This window comes from Syngnathus typhle, linkage group LG4 (genome assembly GCF_033458585.1).
Source record: "Syngnathus typhle isolate RoL2023-S1 ecotype Sweden linkage group LG4, RoL_Styp_1.0, whole genome shotgun sequence".
Taxonomy (NCBI): Eukaryota; Metazoa; Chordata; class Actinopteri; order Syngnathiformes; family Syngnathidae; genus Syngnathus; species Syngnathus typhle.
This window is the reverse complement of record NC_083741.1, coordinates 7,431,861-7,451,908: the sequence shown is the minus strand read 5'-3', so window position 1 is coordinate 7,451,908 and position 20,048 is coordinate 7,431,861. Positions and strand designations below refer to the sequence as shown.

Sequence of the window (20,048 nt, the reverse complement as noted above, 5' to 3'; positions counted from 1 at the left end):
AAATGTAGAATATTTGGAGAATTTGTGGTGAATTTCAAAATAGAAGCTGTGAAGTTTTTGGTAAGTTGTGGAATAGGTAGAAAAATGATGAACAGTTGAAAGTTGGAATGGGTTGAATCGGTTGAAAAATGTAGAAATGAGAAGGGAAAAAGGAAATATTGGAGAATTGGGTGTGAATTTCAAAATAAAAGCTGTGAAGTTTTTGGTAAGTTGTGGAATAGGTAGAAAAATGATGAACAGTTGAAAGTTGGAATGGGTTGAATCGGTTGAAAAATGTAGAAATGAGAAGGGAAAAAGGAATTGGGTGTGAATTTCAAAATAAAAGATGTGAAGCTTTTGGTAAGTGGGAAGTTGTGGAATCGGTAGAAAAATAATGAACAGTTGAAAGTTGGAATGGGTTGAATCGGTTGAAAAATGTAGAAATGAAAAGGGAAAAAGGAATTGGGTGTGAATTTCAAAATAAAAGATGTGAAGTTTTTGGTAAGTGGGAAGTTGTGGAATAGGTAGACAAATGATGAACAGTTGAAAGTTGGAATGGGTTGAATCGGTTGAAAAATGTAGAAATTAGAAGGGAAAAAGGAATTGGGTGTGAATTTCAAAATAAAAGATGTGAAGGTTTTGGGAAGTTGTGGAATAGGTCGAAAAATGATGAACAGTTGAAAGTTGGAATGGGTTGAATCGGTTGAAAAATGTAGAAATGAGAAGGGAAAAGGGAATTGGGTGTGAATTTCAAAATAAAAGATGTGAAGTTTTTGGTAAGTGGGAAGTTGTGGAATAGGTCGAAAAATGATGAACAGTTGAAAGTTGGAATGGGTTGAATCGGTTGAAAAATGTAGAAATGAGAAGGGAAAAGGGAATTGGGTGTGAATTTCAAAATAAAAGAGGTGAAGTTTTTGGTAAGTGGGAAGTTGTGGAATAGGTAGAAAAATGATGAACAGTTGAAAGTTGGAATGGGTTGAATCGGTTGAAAAATGTAGAAATGAGAAGGGAAAAGGGAATTGGGTGTGAATTTCAAAATAAAAGATGTGAAGTTTTTGGTAAGTGGGAAGTTGTGGAATAGGTAGAAAAATGATGAACAGTTGAAAGTTGGAATGGGTTGAATCGGTTGAAAAATGTAGAAATGAGAAGGAGAAAAGGAAATATTGGAGAATTGGGTGTGAATTTCAAAATAAAAGATGTGAAGTTTTTGGTAAGTGGGAAGTTGTGGAATAGGTAGAAAAATGATGAACAGTTGAAAGTTGGAATGGGTTGAATCGGTTGAAAACTGTAGAAATGAGAAGGGAAAAGGAATTGGGTGTGAATTTCAAAATAAAAGATGTGAAGCTTTTGGTAAGTGGGAAGTTGTGGAATCGGTAGAAAAATAATGAACAGTTGAAAGTTGGAATGCGTTGAATCGGTTGAAAAATGTAGAAATTAGAGTAGAAAAACGAAATTTTAGAGAATTTTGGTTGAATTTCAAAATAAAAGATGTGAAGTTTTTGGTAAGTGGGACGTTGTGGAATAGGTAGGCTAAAGATGAACAGTTGAAAGTTGGAACGAGTTGAATCGGTTGAAAAATGTAGAAGTTAGAGGTGAAAAACGAAATTTTGTGAAAATTTGTCGGAATTTTTAACGTGAAAACGAGAAATTTTCGAATTTGGGAATATTTGGAGAATTTGTGGTGAATTTCAAAATTGAAAGTTTGGAATATTTGGTAAGTGGGAAGTTGTGGAATAGGTAGGCAAAAGATGAACAGTTGAAAGTTGGAATGGATTGAGTCGGTTGAAAAATGTAGAAATTAGAGTAGAAAAACGAAATTTTGGAGAATTTGGTTGAATTTCAAATTTCGAATTTTTGGTAAGTGGGAAGTTGTGGAATAGGTAGGCAAAAGATGTACAGTTGAAAGTTGGAACGGGTTGAATCAGTTAAAAAATGTAGAAGTTAGAGCAAATGTTGAATCCCCATAGAGAATGAATGGGAAAATAAAAAAAGCAATTGCGTCAAAATCTTTCTAAATTTGGAACAAAACAAAAAAAACGGCCTCAGGAGGTTCACTTTTGGGGTAAAAATGTTGAAACGGGTTAAATCAGACAAAAAACGAAAAAGTTAGCGCAAATGTAGCTATTTGGGGCACTTAGTGTTGAAATAAGGTCACTTCCGGCTTGCTTCGGGTCATTTCCGGTCTAATTTGGGTCACTTCCGGTTTATTTGGGACACTTCCGGTTTAATACAGGTCACTTCCGGTTTAGCTGAGGTCACTTCCGGTTTATTTGGGGTCACTTCCGGTCTAAAAAGGTCACTTCCGGTTCATTTGGAGTCACTTCCGGTTTGATTTGGGGTCACTTCCGGTTTACCAGAGGTCACTTCCGGTCTATTTGGGGTCACTTCCGGTCTATTTGGGGTCACTTCCGGTTTATTTGGGTCACTTCCGGTTTAATTTGGGTCACTTCCGGTTTAATTTGGGTCACTTCCGGTTCGTCTGAGGTCACTTCCGGTTTATTAGGGGTCATTTCCGGTCTAAAAAGGTCACTTCCGGTACATTTGGGGTCACTTCCGGTTTGATTTGGGGTCACTTCCGGTTTACCTGAGGTCACTTCCGGTCTATTTGGGGTCACTTTCGGTTTGATTTGGGCCACTTCCGGTTCATTCTGGGTTCATTGGTGGCACTTCAGGGTCATCCAAGATGGCCGCCACACTGGAATTGGGGGTCAAGGGTTGAATTGTGTAAGCATAGTGGAAGTGGGGGTGAATGGGAGTGAATGTGGGAAGAATAAGGTGAATTAAGTGAATAAATTTGGAATGGGTTGAATCTGTTGAAAAATGTAGAAATGAGAAGGGAAAAAGGAATTGGGTGTGAATTTCAAAATAAAAGATGTGAAGTTTTTGGTAAGTGGGAAGTTGTGGAATAGGTAGAAAAATGATGAACAGTTGAAAGTTGGAATGGGTTGAATCGGTTGAAAAATGTAGAAATGAGAAGGAGAAACGGAAATATTGGAGAATTGGGTGTGAATTTCAAAATAAAAGATGTGAAGTTTTTGGTAAGTGGGAAGTTGTGGAATAGGTAGAAAAATGATGAACAGTTGAAAGTTGGAATGGGTTGAATCGGTTGAAAAATGTAGAAATGAGAAGGGAAAAGGAATTGGGTGTGAATTTCAAAATAAAAGATGTGAAGCTTTTGGTAAGTGGGAAGTTGTGGAATCAGTAGAAAAATAATGAACAGTTGAAAGTTGGAATGGGTTGAATCGGTTGAAAAATGTAGAAATTAGAGTAGAAAAACGAAATTTTAGAGAATTTTGGTTGAATTTCAAAATAAAAGATGTGAAGTTTTTGGTAAGTGGGACGTTGTGGAATAGGTAGGCAAAAGATGAACAGTTGAAAGTTGGAACGAGTTGAATCGGTTGAAAAATGTAGAAGTTAGAGGTGAAAAACGAAATTTTGTGAAAATTTGTCGGAATTTTTAACGTGAAAACGTGAAATTTTCGAATTTGGGAATTTTGGGAATGTCGAGAATCCTTCCGAATGTGATTAGAATGTGCTGAATGATGTGAATTTCAAATTGGAACGACGTAAATGTGAAATGTCGAATGTGCCATTAAGAATGAATGGGGAAAAATTTGTCGGAATTTTGGGAATTTTGCGGAATCGGAAAATTTTCGGAACGAGCAAAATACAAGCGCTCGTCGCGTGAATATTTGGAATACGTGAAAAGTGGAATGGAGTGAATCGGATGAATTATGTGGAAGATGAAACGTGTCAAAAAAGTGTGGAGAAACGTAGAGAATAATAATAATAATAACTAGAATTGCAATTTCGGAAGAAATTGCGTGTGAAGGCGAAGGCAGATGTTAAGTTACAAACGTTAAGCGTTAAAAATGATGAGCGGGAAGAATACAAAGGGAAAATAGATAATTGTGAAATAAATGGGAAAATGTTACAAATACATGTTACAAAAAGGTACAAATGATAAGCGTTAAAAATGAAACGTTACAAATGTTACAAAAAAGGTACAAATGATAAGGGGGAAGAATAAAGAGTAAAATAATTTATGACGCCCAAAGTGGGAATCGAACCCACTACAGGAAACTGGCGCAGGTTGACATTGCCATTGTGTTTCCAACTGAGCTAATCAGGTTCCTACCTCAGTAACTGTTGAATTTGGTTAATGTAATGAATGTGTTTGTTGAATGCGAAAGCGTAATCAAAGTGGTGGAAATTGCTTAATGTAATGAATGTTGAATGCGAATGACAAAAGTTACAAATGATAACCGTTGAAAATGATAACCGGGAAGGATAAAGAGTAAAATAAATAATGACGCCCAATGTGGGAATCGAACTGACGCGGGTTTTGATACCACTCGGGAATGATGCTCGTGTACTGGAATCACTTGTGTTTCCCACGAGCTAATTGAGTCCCTTACTATGTCGTGGTTGCAATTGGTTAATGTAATGAATGTGTTTGTTGAATGCGAATACGTAATCAAAGTGGTGGAAATTGCTTAATGTAATGAATGTTGAATGCGAATGTTAGTTACAAATGATAAGCGTTGAAAATGATAAGCGGGAAGAATAAAGAGTAAAATAATTAATGACGCCCAATGTGGGAATCGAACCCACTACAGGAAACTGGCTCGGGTTGACATTGCCATTAAGAATGAATGGGGAAATAAAAGGCACAAATTTGCTAATTACTTAAAAACGGTAAATGTTATGAACGCGAAAAATACTGGCAAGCGTGCCATGAATTTTTGGAACGTGTGAAAGGTTGAACGAGGTGAATCGGTTGAAGCATGTGGGAGTAGTTAGATGTCAAAAAAGTGGGAGGAATAAGTTGTTTAATAATAAAGTACAATATCAATGTGTGAAGGCCTTCGCCTTCACACAACTAGAATTGCAATTTCGGGAGAAATTGCGTGTGAAGGCGAAGGCAGATGTTAAGTTACAAACGTTAAGCGTTAAAAATGATGAGCGGGAAGAATACAAAGGGAAAATAGATAATTGTGAAATAAATGGGAAAATGTTACAAATACATGTTACAAAAAGGTACAAATATAAGCGTTAAAAATGAAACGTTACAAATGTTACAAAAAAGGTACAAATGATAAGCGTTGAAAATGATAAGGGGGAAGAATAAAGATTAAAATAATTTATGACTCCCAATGTGGGAATCGAACCCACTACAGGAAACTGGCTCGGGTTGACATTTCCATTGTGTTTCCGACTGAGCTAACGAGGATCCTTCCTTCTTGCTGGTTGAATTTGGTTAATGTAATGAATGTGTTTGTTGAATGCGAATGCGTAATCAAAGTGGTGGAAATTGCTTAATGTAATGAATGTTGAATGCGAATGACAAAAGTTACAAATGATAACCGTTGAAAATGATAACCGGGAAGGATAAAGAGTAAAATAAATAATGACGCCCAATGTGGGAATCGAACTGACGCGGGTTTTGATACCACTCGGGAATGATGCTCGTGTACTGGAATCACTTGTGTTTCCCACGAGCTAATTGAGTCCCTTACTATGTCGTGGTTGCAATTGGTTAATGTAATGAATGTGTTTGTTGAATGCGAATACGTAATCAAAGTGGTGGAAATTGCTTAATGTAATGAATGTTGAATGCGAATGTTAGTTACAAATGATAAGCGTTGAAAATGATAAGCGGGAAGAATAAAGAGTAAAATAATTAATGACGCCCAATGTGGGAATCGAACCCACTACAGGAAACTGGCTCGGGTTGACATTGCCATTAAGAATGAATGGGGAAATAAAAGGCACAAATTTGCTAATTACTTAAAAACGGTAAATGTTATGAACGCGAAAAATACTGGCAAGCGTGCCATGAATTTTTGGAACGTGTGAAAGGTTGAACGAGGTGAATCGGTTGAAGCATGTGGGAGTAGTTAGATGTCAAAAAAGTGGGAGGAATAAGTTGTTTAATAATAAAGTACAATATCAATGTGTGAAGGCCTTCGCCTTCACACAACTAGAATTTTGCAATTTCTGGAGAAATTGCGTGTGAAGGCGAAATGTATGAATAACTTTTTCGGGGAATGCTGCCGAACGATGTTGAAACGTGTTGAATTACTTGAGAAATGTAGAATATTTGGAGAATTTGTGGTGAATTTCAAAATGAAAGTTTGGAATATTTGTTAAGTGGGAAGTTGTGGAATAGGTAGGCAAAAGATGAACAGTTGAAAGTTGGAATGGGTTGAATCGGTTGAAAAATGTAGAAATTAGAGTAGAAAAACGAAATTTTAGAGAATTTGGTTGAATTTCAAATTTGGAATTTTTGGTAAATGGGAAGTTGTGGAATAGGTAGGCAAAAGATGTACAGTTGAAAGTTGGAATGGGTTGAATCAGTTAAAAAATGTAGAAGTTAGAGCAAATGTTGAATCCCCACAGAGAATGAATGGGAAAATAAAAAAAAGCAATCGCGCCAAAATCTTTCTAAATTTGGAACAAAACCAAAAAAAACGGCCTCAAGAGGTTCACTTTTGGGGTAAAAATGTTGAAACGAGTTAAATCGGACATAAAACGAAAAAGTTAGCGCAAATGTAGCTATTTGGGGCACTTAGTGTTGAAATAAGGTCACTTCCGGTTTGATTAGGGTCATTTCCGGTCTAATTTGGGCCACTTCCGGTTTATTTGGGTCACTTCCGGTTTAAAACAGGTCACTTCCGGTTTAGCTGAGGTCACTTCCGGTTTATTTGGGGTCATTTCCGGTCTAAAAAGGTCACTTCCAGTTCATTTGGGGTCACTTCCGGTTTGATTTGGGGTCACTTCCGGTTTACCAGAGGTCACTTCCGGTCTATGTGGGGTCACTTCCGGTCTATTTGGGGCACTTCCGGTTCATTTTGGGTTCATTGGGGGCACTTGAGGGTCAATCCAAGATGGCCGCCACACTGGAATTGGGGGTCAAGGGTTGAATGTGTAAGCGTAGTGGAAGTGGGGGTGAATGGGAGTGAATGTGGGAAGCATAAGGTGAATGCATTTGGAATGGGTTGAATCGGTCGAAAAATGTAGAAATTAGAGTAGAAAAACGAAATTTTAGAGAATTTTGGTTGAATTTCAAATTTGAGAATTTGGAATTTTTGGTAAGTGGGAAGTTGTGGAATAGGTAGGCAAAAAAAGAACAGTTGAAAGTTGGAATGGGTTGAATCGGTTGAAAAATGTAGAAATTAGAGTGGAATAACGGAATTTGAGAGAATTTTGGTTGAATTTCAAATTTGAAAATTTGGAATTTTTGGTAAGTGGGAAGTTGTGGAATAGGTAGGCAAAAGATGAACAGTTGAAAGTTGGAATGGGTTGAATCGGTTGAAAAATGTAGAAGTTAGAGGTGAAAAACGAAATTTTGTGAAATGTCGAATGTGCCATTAAGAATGGATGGGGAAAAATTTGTCGGAATTTTGGGAATTTTGCGGAATCGGAAAATTTTCGGAATGAGAAAAATACAAGCCACCCTTTCCTGAATATTTGGAATACGTGAAAAGTGGAATGGAGTGAATCGGATGAATTATGTGAAAGATGAAACGGGACAAAAAAGTGAGGAGAATAAAATAGAAGAATAATAATAACTAGAATTTTGCAATTTCTGGAGAAATTGCGTGTGAAGGCGAAATGTATGAATAACTTTTTCGGGGAATGCTGCCGAACGATGTTGAAACGTGTTGAATTACTTGAGAAATGTAGAATATTTGGAGAATTTGTGGTGAATTTCAAAATTGAAAGTTTGGAATATTTGGTAAGTGGGAAGTTGTGGAATAGGTAGGCAGAAGATGAACAGCTGAAAGTTGGAATGGGTTGAATCGGTTGAAAAATGTAGAAATTAGAGTAGAAAAACGAAATTTTGGAGAATTTGGTTGAATTTCGAATTTGGAATTTTTGGTAAGTGGGAAGTTGTGGAATAGGCAGGCAAAAGATGTACAGTTGAAAGTTGGAACGGGTTGAATCAGTTGAAAAATATAGAAGTTAGAGCAAATGTTGAATCCCCATAGAGAATGAATGGGAAAATAAAAAAAGCAATTGCGCCAAAATCTTTCTAAATTTGGAAAAAAAACAAAAAACGGCCTCAAGAGGTTCACTTTTGGGGTAAAAATGTTGAAACGGGTTAAATCGGACAAAAAACGAAAAAGTTAGCAATTGTAGCTATTTGGGGCACTTAGTGTTGAAATAAGGTCACTTCCGGTTTGATTCGGGTCATTTCCGGTCTAATTTGGGTCACTTCCGGTTTATTTGGGTCACTTCCGGTTTAAAACAGGTCACTTCCGGTTTAGCTGAGGTCACTTCTGGTTTATTTGGGGTCACTTCCGGTCTAAAAAGGTCACTTCCGGTTCATTTGTGGTCACTTCCGGTTTGATTTGGGGTCACTTCCGGTTTACCAGAGGTCACTTCCGGTCTATTTGGGGTCACTTCCGGTCTATTTGGGGTCACTTCCGGTTTATTTGGGTCACTTCCGGTTTAATTTGGGTCACTTCCGGTTCGTCTGAGGTCACTTCCGGTTTATTAGGGGTCATTTCCGGTCTAAAAAGGTCACTTCCGGTACATTTGGGGTCACTTCCGGTTTGATTTGGGGTCACTTCCGGTTTACCTGAGGTCACTTCCGGTCTATTTGGGGTCACTTTCGGTTTGATTTGGGGCACTTCCGGTTCATTCTGGGTTCATTGGTGGCACTTCAGGGTCATCCAAGATGGCCGCCACACTGGAATTGGGGGTCAAGGGTTGAATTGTGTAAGCATAGTGGAAGTGGGGGTGAATGGGAGTGAATGTGGTAAGCATAAGATGAATAAAGGGAATAAATGTGGAATGGGTTGAATCGGTCGAAAAATGTAGAAATTAGAGTGGAAAAACGAAATTTTGGAGAATTTGGTTGAATTTCAAATGTGAAAGTTCGGAATTTTTGGTAAGTGGGAAGTTGTGGAATAGGTAGGCAAAAGATGAACAGTTGAAAGTTGGAATGGGTTGAATCGGTTGAAAAATGTAGAAATTAGAGTGGAAAAACTGAATTTTGGAGAATTTTGGTTGAATTTCAAATTTGAAAATTTGGAATTTTTGGTAAGTGGGAAGTTGTGGAATAGGTAGGCAAAAGATGAACAGTTGAAAGTTGGAATGGGTTGAATCGGTTGAAAAATGTAGAAATTAGAGTAGAAAAACAGAATTTGAGAGAATTTTGGTTGAATTTCAAATTTGAAAATTTGGAATTTTTGGTAAGTGGGAAGTTGTGGAATAGGTAGGCAAAAGATGAACAGTTGAAAGTTGGAATGGGTTGAATCGGTTGAAAAATGTAGAAGTTAGAGGTGAAAAACGAAATTTTGTGAAATGTGGAATGTGCCATTAAGAATGGATGGGGAAAAATTTGTCGGAATTTTGGGAATTTTGCGGAATCGGAAAATTTTCGGAATGAGAAAAATACAAGCGCTCATGTCGTGAATATTTGGAATACGTGAAAAGTGGAATGGAGTGAATCGGATGAATTTTGTGGAAGAAGAAGCGGGACAAAAAAGTGGCGGGAATAAAATAGAATAATAATAATAATAATAATAAAGTAAATGGAGTAGAATAACATATGTGTGAAGGCCTTCGCCTTCACACAATAAAGTAAATGGAGTAGAATAACATATGTGTGAAGGCCTTCGCCTTCACACAATAATAGAGAATGGTGTAGAATAACATATGTGTGTGAAGGCCTTCGCCTTCACACAATAATAAAGTGAAAAAAGTAGAATAACATATGTGTGAAGGCCTTCGCCTTCACACAATAAAGTAAATGGAGTAGAATAACATATGTGTGAAGGCCTTCGCCTTCACACAATAATAGAGAATGGTGTAGAATAACATATGTGTGAAGGCCTTCGCCTTCACACAATAATAATAATAGAGAATGGTGTAGAATAACATATGTGTGAAGGCCTTCGCCTTCACACAATAACTAGAATTTGCAATTCCTGAAGGAATTGCGTGTGAAGGTGAAGAAGTTGAATAAATATTGAAGGAATGCTGCAGAATGATGTTGAAACGAGTTGAATCGGTTGAAAAATGTGGAAATGAGAAGGGAAAAAGGAAATGGGTGTGAATTTCAAAATAAAAGATGTGAAGTTTTTGTTAAGTTGTGGAATAGGTAAAGAAATGATGAACAGTTGAAAGTTGGAATGGGTTGAATCGGTTGAAAAATGTAGAAATGAGAAGGGAAAAAGGAATTGGTTGTGAATTTCAAAATAAAAGTGAAGTTTTTGGTAAGTGGGAAGTTGTTGAATAGGTAGAGAAAAGATGAACAGTTGAAAGTTGGAATGGGTTGAATCGGTTGAAAAATGTAGAAATTATAGTAGAAAAAAGGAAATTTTAGAGAATTTTGGTTGAATTTCAAAATAAAAGATGTGAAGTTTTTGGTAAGTGGGAAGTTGTGGAATAGGTAGAGAAAAGATGAACAGTTGAAAGTTGGAATGGGTTGAATCGGTTGAAAAATGTAGAAACGAGAAGGGAAAAGGGAAAAAGGAATTGTGTGTGAATTTCAAAATAAAAGATGAAAACGTGAAAACGTTGAATTTGGCAAGTTTGGGAATATCCCCAATGTGATTTGAATGTGTTGAATTATGTGAATTTCAAACTGGAAGAAGGTAAATGTGAAATGTTGAATCTGCCATTAAGAATGAATGGGGCAAAAATCGCCGTAAATTTGTGAATTTTGCGAAAACGGAAAATTTTTGGAACGAGAAAAATGTGAGCACCCATGCCATGAATATTTGGAATAAGTGAAAAGTGGAATGGAGTGAATCGGTTGAAGTATGTGGAAGTAGTTAATGGACAAAAAAGTGAGCGGAAGATGTTGAATAATAATAATAACTAGAATTGCAATTTCGGAAGAAATTGCGTGTGAAGGCGAAGGCAGATGTTAAGTTACAAACGTTAAGCGTTAAAAATGATGAGCGGGAAGAATACAAAGGGAAAATAGATAATTGTGAAATAAATGGGAAAATGTTACAAATACATGTTACAAAAAGGTACAAATGATAAGCGTTAAAAATGAAACGTTACAAATGTTACAAAAAAGGTACAAATGATAAGCGTTGAAAATGATAAGGGGGAAGAATAAAGAGTAAAATAATTTATGACTCCCAATGTGGGAATCGAACCCACTACAGGAAACTGGCTCGGGTTGACATTTCCATTGTGTTTCCGACTGAGCTAACGAGGATCCTTCCTTCTTGCTGGTTGAATTTGGTTAATGTAATGAATGTGTTTGTTGAATGCGAATGCGTAATCAAAGTGGTGGAAATTGCTTAATGTAATGAATGTTGAATGCGAATGACAAAAGTTACAAATGATAACCGTTGAAAATGATAACCGGGAAGGATAAAGAGTAAAATAAATAATGACGCCCAATGTGGGAATCGAACTGACGCGGGTTTTGATACCACTCGGGAATGATGCTCGTGTACTGTAATCACATGTGTTTCCCACGAGCTAATTGAGTCCCTTACTATGTCGTGGTTGCAATTGGTTAATGTAATGAATGTGTTTGTTGAATGCGAATACGTAATCAAAGTGGTGGAAATTGCTTAATGTAATGAATGTTGAATGCGAATGTTAGTTACAAATGATAAGCGTTGAAAATGATAAGCGGGAAGAATAAAGAGTAAAATAATTAATGACGCCCAATGTGGGAATCGAACCCACTACAGGAAACTGGCTCGGGTTGACATTGCCATTAAGAATGAATGGGGAAATAAAAGGCACAAATTTGCTAATTACTTAAAAACGGTGAATGTTATGAACGCGAAAAATACTGGCAAGCGTGCCATGAATTTTTGGAACGTGTGAAAGGTTGAACGAGGTGAATCGGTTGAAGCATGTGGGAGTAGTTAGATGTCAAAAAAGTGGGAGGAATAAGTTGTTTAATAATAAAGTACAATATCAATGTGTGAAGGCCTTCGCCTTCACACAATAACTAGAATTTGCAATTCCTGAAGGAATTGCGTGTGAAGGTGAAGAAGTTGAATAAATATTGAAGGAATGCTGCAGAATGATGTTGAAACGAGTTGAATCGGTTGAAAAATGTGGAAATGAGAAGGGAAAAAGGAAATGGGTGTGAATTTCAAAATAAAATATGTGAAGTTTTTGTTAAGTTGTGGAATAGGTAATGATGAACAGTTGAAAGTTGGAATGGGTTGAATCGGTTGAAAAATGTAGAAATGAGAAGGGAAAAAGGAATTGGTTGTGAATTTCAAAATAAAAGAAGTGAAGTTTTTGGTAAGTGGGAAGTTGTTGAATAGGTAGAGAAAAGATGAACAGTTGAAAGTTGGAATGGGTTGAATCGGTTGAAAAATGTAGAAATTAGAGTAGAAAAATGGAAATTTTAGAGAATTTTGGTTGAATTTCAAAATAAAAGATGTGAAGTTTTTGGTAAGTGGGAAGTTGAGGAATAGGTAGAGAAAAGATGAACAGTTGAAGGTTGGAATGGGTTGAATCGGTTGAAAAATGTAGAAATGAAAAGGGAAAAGGGAAAAAGGAATTGGGTGTGAATTTCAAAATAAAAGATGAAAACGTGAAAATTTTGAATTTGGCAAGTTTGGGAATGTCCCCAATGTGATTTGAATGTGTTGAATGATGTGAATTTCAAACAGGAAGAACGTAAATGTGAAATGTTGAATCTGCCATTAAGAATGAATGGGGCAAAAATCGCCGTAAATTTGTGAATTTTGCGAAAACGGAAAATTTTTGGAAGGAAAAAAAAGTGAGCACCCATGCCATGAATATTTGGAATAAGTGAAAAGTGGAACGGAGTGAATCGGTTGAAGTATGTGGAAGTAGTTAATCGGCGAAAAAGTGAGCGGAATAAGTTGAATAATAATAATAATAATAAAGGACAGGAATAACAATAGTGTGAAGGTCTTCACCTTCACACTAATAAAGGACAGGAATAACAATAGTGTGAAGGTCTTCACCTTCACACTAATAATAATAGAGAATGGTGTAGAATAACATATGTGTGAAGGCCTTCGCCTTCACACAATAATAGAGAATGGTGTAGAATAACATATGTGTGAAGGCCTTCGCCTTCACACAATTAAACATGACTATTTAAACACAAAGCATGCTTACCAGTGGTAGAAGAGTCAAAGTCCTGGAACTAATGTCCAAAAAGCTTACAATGTGAACGAAAGGCAAGTGTCTCCATAAAGACGGTTGTTGTCGCGTGATTTCAACTTTTCTGTGTTCTTGTGGTCTAGCGGAATGCATTTTTCTTGACACGAGCAGCTCACGTATCACAGTTGTGAATTGTATTCTTACGGACATCACTCTGCGTATGTACCACACTCAGTGTGAACTGGGGGTAAGGCTAGCTTCACACTAGACGTCTTAATGAGCATATCGGATTTTTGGGAGGAAATTCGTTTGAGCACAATGCCTTACAGAGGTGAAAATAGACAATGGAAGTCGCAATAAATACCGTATACATGAAGCCACACCTTCCTCCATGCATGTAAACGCACCCACATGAACACACACATACCCCTGCATCCACGTGCACATACAAAAAGACCTACGCACACACAAACACACACTCAGATTTTTTTTTAAATCCTCCTCCATGGTAATACCCTGTAAGATCACAACAAAAGCACTCAATGAAGGGTTGACCACAATGTGCTCCTGTGCCTTACGTTGACGAAGCCATCATCCACGAAATTTGCTCAAACATAGCACAATTCTGGTTCTAAAATGCTGTGGAACTTCTCTAAAAAAATTGAAGCCATTTATTCTTCAATTCCTTTAATGATGGCAGCTGAAGCATTTTTTTTTTTTTATTATCTTTTTACAAATGGTATTTTAATAACAAGGGTCAAATCTGTTACAAGGATTCCAAAATCTAAGTTTTTCTAGCCTTTCATTTTTTGTTGCAGGCATTTAAATCATGTCACGGATTCATTTTGACCTATGTTATGCATAAAACATATGGAAAATTTTAGATTTTGATGGCAGAGGACCTTTAAGAAACAATTCAGTTGACAGGTAGAAATGCCTTAACACAATGGACGGTCACCTAATCCTAAAATGCTAGGCATTCTTTTCAGTCTGATACGCGCCTATCTTCAAACTGAGAGTCGATACTTCATCTTTTGCCTTTGCTCAGCCTGGAGGAGGTGGCAAATTAACCCAACCCTCATTTTAGACATGCATCAGTCCCTTAAACCCTGGCCGCAATAAAGGAAGGTAAACAATGTGGGTGGCTGGCTGACTGATGATGTGTCAATAGGGCCACAGACAAACAGGTTGCAGTGTAGGCTGTGAGAGAGTTTGCGGAGTTCTCGAGAAAATAATGAGACTGATAATCCAATGAAACACAGCAGAACGATTGTCATTCGTAAAATGCGATTTTTAATTTTTTGAGCTTCTGTCAAAAAAAGAAAAAATCTGAGCCTATAAAAATAGCTGCTCTTCAAATCAAACATGTAAAAAGATAATTCTCCTGGACCAATTTTTTCCAAATCCAAAACATGCTTTGCTCAAAAGGTAATTTTAGGTCATTTTTGAGAATTCTGTACTTCATTTCCTTTTCTCCTTCTATGTGAGAACCTAGATTGAAAAAACTGTTAGGTAATTTCTGAGAATTCTGTACTTCATTTCCTTTTCTCCTTCTTTGTGAGAACCTAGATTGAAATTGATAAGTTCAATAATGCCTCTCTAATTTAACTGGTCATTTTTTTGAAACTTTTTGACAGTCATTCTGTGTAAAATAACGCCACTTGCATTTGCATGTAAGGTATCCAACACACACTTCACTTCCCTCTTACAGTTTTCCGTGACCTCACACAGTGTTGTGGTGAATGGGACACAATGTAGCTACATCTGTAGCAAAAATTTGATTTGAACTCACCGCTTGAGCAGTCCAGACCTCCCCAGCCGGGCTCACATTGGCAGGTGTCAGGAGAGACACAGCGACCGTGGGCACACTCCTCAGTACACAATGCTGACATGAAAATAGAAGAAACGTTTTAATTACAATCAATTATAATACTCTGAGGTAATTAAGACCAAGATTACCTACTTTAACTACACCAGTGACAGACGTTATTAGATGGTGATTGCTGCATCAAAATTAAACGATTGTTTTATCTGCATTTCAAAAATGTGTATTTTTGGTGATCAAATCCGTTACTTTTTTACGGATATATCCTGTATGCACTCGAAATCACTTGGGTTATTTCATCAAGAGTATATGAGAATATTAAAAAGATCATAATCAGAATGTATCAGTCAGAATACATTCCAAAGCAGAACAAACAAAAACTACCACGTCACTGTAGAAAATAAGTGGAAACCACACAACGTTACACAGAGGTGAAAATATATAGTAAGTCGTCTTTTTTCAGTATGAGGTTGTGTAGTTGAGCAGAGGAGATATTAACCAAATGCTTCAATTTGATTTAAAAGCATGAACACGTCAACACGGACTTCACTGAAAATTGGATTTAGTGAGTTAGAGACATTAAGAAGGACTGTGGTGCCAATAAGACATCTAGAATATTTGAATAAGCACACGAGTTAAGGCTAAGGGAATAATCTGCTCTTTAGTCAAAATTTTACAGTATTTAAAAAAAAAAGTATTATTACAACTTAACCTTTTCCACATTTTATGTTGTATCTCAAAAATGTATCATTGTATCTCAAAATGCATCACAAAATTCACTGTAAGGACGATATAGCACATTTTGTGGAGGGGGGGGGGGGTTGCTGTTGTAGCCAATTAAATTGAATTTTAAAAAAGCATTCACAGGCATGGTAGCCGATTGGTTAGCATGTCTGCCTCAGTTCAAAGGTCGTGGGTTCTTATCTGGGCTCCAGCTAACCTGTGTGCATGTTCTCCTCATGATTGCATGGGTTGTATCCAGGTACCTCTTGCTCCCACATTCCAAAAACATACATATTAGCTTAATTGATGACTCTAAATGAGTGGTCGGCAACAGAAGCCAAAATTGGCATATTGCTGATTTGGTATACTATCTGAAATATCTAAACTACTACTACTTAAGAATGTCACAATATTTATGGTACTTAAAGGACCCCTATTTAATTATGGTCTTTTTCGGTACAAAAAATATCTTCTGCTTAAAGGGTACCTTTGGTCAACCTGTATAATGCAGACACTGATTTAGTATAAAGTAAATGTACAATATCAAAAAAGAAATAACACAACACCTCTTAGGGATAAGAGATATATAGCCTGAAATATTGCCGTTTGACCAGCACTTTTGCTGCCTGGGGAAGAAATATGGCGTACCGGATATGACGTGATCAAGTTGATTCCGTTTTGGGGCGCCCCAATCAGGCCTATATATACTGGCTTGCCAATGCTGAAACTCGACTTGTAAAAAAGCATTGTCGTCAAGTGAGGAAGAGATTGGGGCTACAGGATATATGTACGAGCCAGATAAGGCAACATATTCTTCATTATCACTAAGTGATGAAGATAATTACTCTAGTGACAGCTCGGAGGACGATATTTTGTACCAAGTGCGTGATGGGAGATCAAAAATGTCGTCTGCTGCTTGATGCAAATGTGGAAACTGTGTGCAGCAAAAAATGGATGAAGAGTGTTTTTGCTGCCAAGAACATGAGCTACTTATGGGAAAAATGGAACGCCTGAGGTGTATCACATCAAAATACAAACTTGAGGAGTATGTTGCCCACCGTCCATCCCTGGAAATGCCCTACATTGACGGCATGATAAGAAATTATCTCCGCGGACCCGCACCAGATCAACTGTCAAACAAGTAAGTGTTGGAGCTAGCGAGGGGGGCAGGGGGGGCACACCCGATTTAAATATTGACTTTATCGCTGCTTATAAGATTGTTTTAAAATAAATCTAAAACACCAACGCTGGGGACGAGATTGGACCCAGCCAAGATGCTATCAACTTGCTGATGTCACGCAGCTGCCTGATCCAGGCCACAAACTACGCAACATGGATGCTCCCAGTATTTCCTTGTCACACTTACTAAAAGCCATTTATTTTCAACATGAGTTGCTTTTTTTAAACTTCAGGGATTTGATTAAGCCATATTCGTAGACATTTTTTTTTTAATATTGCTAATGACTAAAGGTACCCTTTAAAATATAAATTTCAGCAGCAGTGCTTTTGAGATAAATAACATAAGATGGATATTTCTTCTCAACTGTATAGATGTGCAACCCTCACTCACTCATCCCATGGCCTAGGGGGCCGTAGGGGTGCCATGGTGGATGCTTGGACCATCAGGGATCTCCAGCGCTCACGTTCTTCTGGTGTTTGTAACAGGTTTTGGAAGCTGCACCCTGTCCATTCCTTAATGTAGGATGGTCTTTGACAGGAAAGTGTGTCTTGTGACATGGCCAAACCAGGCCAGTTTGTGACGTTTTGCCATTGCCAGTACAGGTTCTTGTTGCCCAGCATAGGTGGTGACTAGCTGTCTATCATTTGTCCGGTGTTCTTTGTAAGATATGTGTAGCATCCTCCAGTAGGACTTGTTTTCGAAGGCCTGTATCCTACATTCAGTGTCTGCTGTGAGTGTCCAGCTCTCACGACCATACAGTAGTGTGGATAGTATGAGAGAGTTGTAGAGTCTGACCTTCACCGGGAAGCTGCTGCTTCTCCATATTCTGGCCAGTCTCATCATGGCTGATGTTGCTATGCCAATTCTTGTTTGTATTTCTTTTGTTGAGCTGCCATACGCACTCACAAGGGACCTGAGGTATTTGAAGTCCTTCACTTCTCCCAGGGTCTTCATTCCGTATCGTCTCGCAACCTGTTCCAGTCTGGTGGTGAGTTCCTGGAGTTCACTTTTGCTTTTCTCTATCAGGTCAATGTCATCTGCGAAGCAGAGGTTGGAGATGGGTCTTCCTCTGATGGAAATGGAGGTGTGGAAATCTTGCAGGGATTCTTCCATGATGTTCTCCAGGAAGATGTTAAATAAGATTGGGGTGGAGACAGCCTGGCGGACACCTACTGTTGTTTTAAAAGGTTCTCCTGTGGTGTTATTGATGAGAACTGCGCTGCTTGAGTGGGTGTAGAGTGATTGTATGACCTGTATGAGGTTATTGTCAAGATCGTAGTTCCTGAGAACATGCCATAAGCCCTCATGCAAAACACGATCAAAGGCTTTTTTTAAAGTCAATGAAAGTTGTGATATAGGTCGTGTTGGTTGCGAAGGTGTTTCTCAATGAGTAGTCTGATGTTAAAGATTTGTTCGGTGGTGCTCCTCCTTGGTCTGAATCCCGCTTGTTCCTCTGCAATGATTTCCTCTGCCTTGCTCCTCAACCTGTTCAAAATGATCCGCAGCAACACTTTGCTCGCATGACAGATGAGGCTGATGGTTCGATAGTTCTGGCATTGTCTTGAGTTCCCTTTCTTGGGAATGTGGATAATTAAAGACTGAGTCCATTTTCTGGGCCACTGGTGTGTTTACCAGATCCTTTGGCAGGTGAGTGTCATCGCTTTTATTATCTCATGCCCTCCGTGTTTCCAAAGCTCTGCTGAATGTTGTCGATGCCTGGTGATTTTCCGGTTTTCGGGCTCCTCACTGCCTCCTCCACTTCGGCTTGGAGTATAGGCACATCTTGACATTCCTTGCTGGACTTTGAGGCATTGGTGAGTATGTTGGGGTCTGGTTTTATTTCAAAGTTGTATCGATCCTGACAGTACTCTATCCATCTCTTGGTCACTGCTGCTTTTTCAGTGAGTAGAGAACCATCCTTATCTTTGATGATTGTGGCTGTGGTTTTTGTGTTCATGTCAGTTTCTTTAGTGTATTGAATGCTGATTTAATATTACCCTATCGTATGCCTACATCTATGCTGTTACAGTGCTCTGTAATCCACCTCTCTTTGGCTTCCCTCATCCTCTTCCTGATGCTTTTGTTCACAATAGTGTACTGTTCCGCTGCTTTTGGGTCATCCTCCTTGGTTTTCTTGAAGGTTTTTCTAAGGTCGCAGACATCTAAGATATCGTCCGTGACCCACGGTTTGTTTTTATTCCTGTCTTTCCCCAGTACTTCTTTTGCCGCTTCTGTGAATGCCTCCTCCATCTTGTTTGTCAGTGTGTCTATGTCTTGAAGTAGGTTAAGTGTTGCGAATTTACCCCCTATGTTTGCCTCAAATACTCTAGTGACTTGTGGGTCTTTCAGTTTGTCTATGTTAAATATGATGCCTGGGTTATCGTGTTTCTTTTGTGTCTTCAGTTTAAGTCTGAGTGTCATTAGTACCATTTTGTGGTCACTTCCGATGTACGCCCCAGGAAATGTTCTGGCTTGGGCCTTGTTGATGCTCGACTTAAACCTTTGTGGTGTGATTGTGTGTCTTTCCAGTCGGTGCATGCCAAGTTGTTCTGCGTGAGATTTTGTGTGGGAACAGTGTGTCGGCTATGGTGAGCTTATGGGTTCTTGCAAAGTCGAGAAGTCTCAGACCTCTGTCGTTTGTTTCGCCAACTCCAAACGGTCCTGCTGTTCCTCCCCAGTGTTCGTATGCGTAATTTTGGCATTCCAGTCCCCTTGGATGACCATAAAGTCCTTCTTGGATATTGACTTGATAGTGTCCTCTAACTCCTCATAAAATGTCTCACCTGCGTCATCATCATAGTCCGTCGCAGGGGAATACACTTGAATGATGGTGAAATTCATGGGCCGTGCAGCGATCCAGATGCTGATGAGCCTGCTGGATATAGGCGTGCAGCTGATCACTGAGTTGATTTTGTTTTGGTTGAAAATAAAGCCCACTCCATGCTGGTGTTGAGAATCTTCTCCACTATACCATATCTTGTGGCCTTTTTCTGTAGTAGTTTCACCACAGCCGGTCCACCTGACCTCGGCCAGTCCCAGGATGTCCCATCTGTATCTTTCTAGTTCATAAGTCAGCTCTCTGACTTTCCCACAGGCATACAGTGTACGGACATCCCATGGAGTCATGCTTCGGGAGGTTGTGTGTTGGTGTCATTCTTGTCCCATTAGCAAACTTGTCATCCCCACCCTGGGGCAGGACAGTGGGCAGCGTGGTCGTTAATGATGGTTTTCCGGGCCTTGACCAATCCGGCATGTAGATAC

The 20,048-nt window shown here is 38.5% G+C and overlaps 1 protein-coding gene across 1 annotated transcript in view; it reads right to left on the bottom strand.

The window, feature by feature from the left end:
- The window catches only part of LOC133153227 (multiple epidermal growth factor-like domains protein 11), a 150,607-nt gene that overhangs the window by 88,906 nt on the left and 41,653 nt on the right, over window positions 1-20,048 (bottom strand). Inside the window, exon 5 of the mRNA XM_061277383.1 lies at window positions 14,852-14,944. Within this exon, the coding sequence (XP_061133367.1) occupies window positions 14,852-14,944 (93 nt within the window). The remainder of the gene's footprint in view (window positions 1-14,851; window positions 14,945-20,048) is intronic.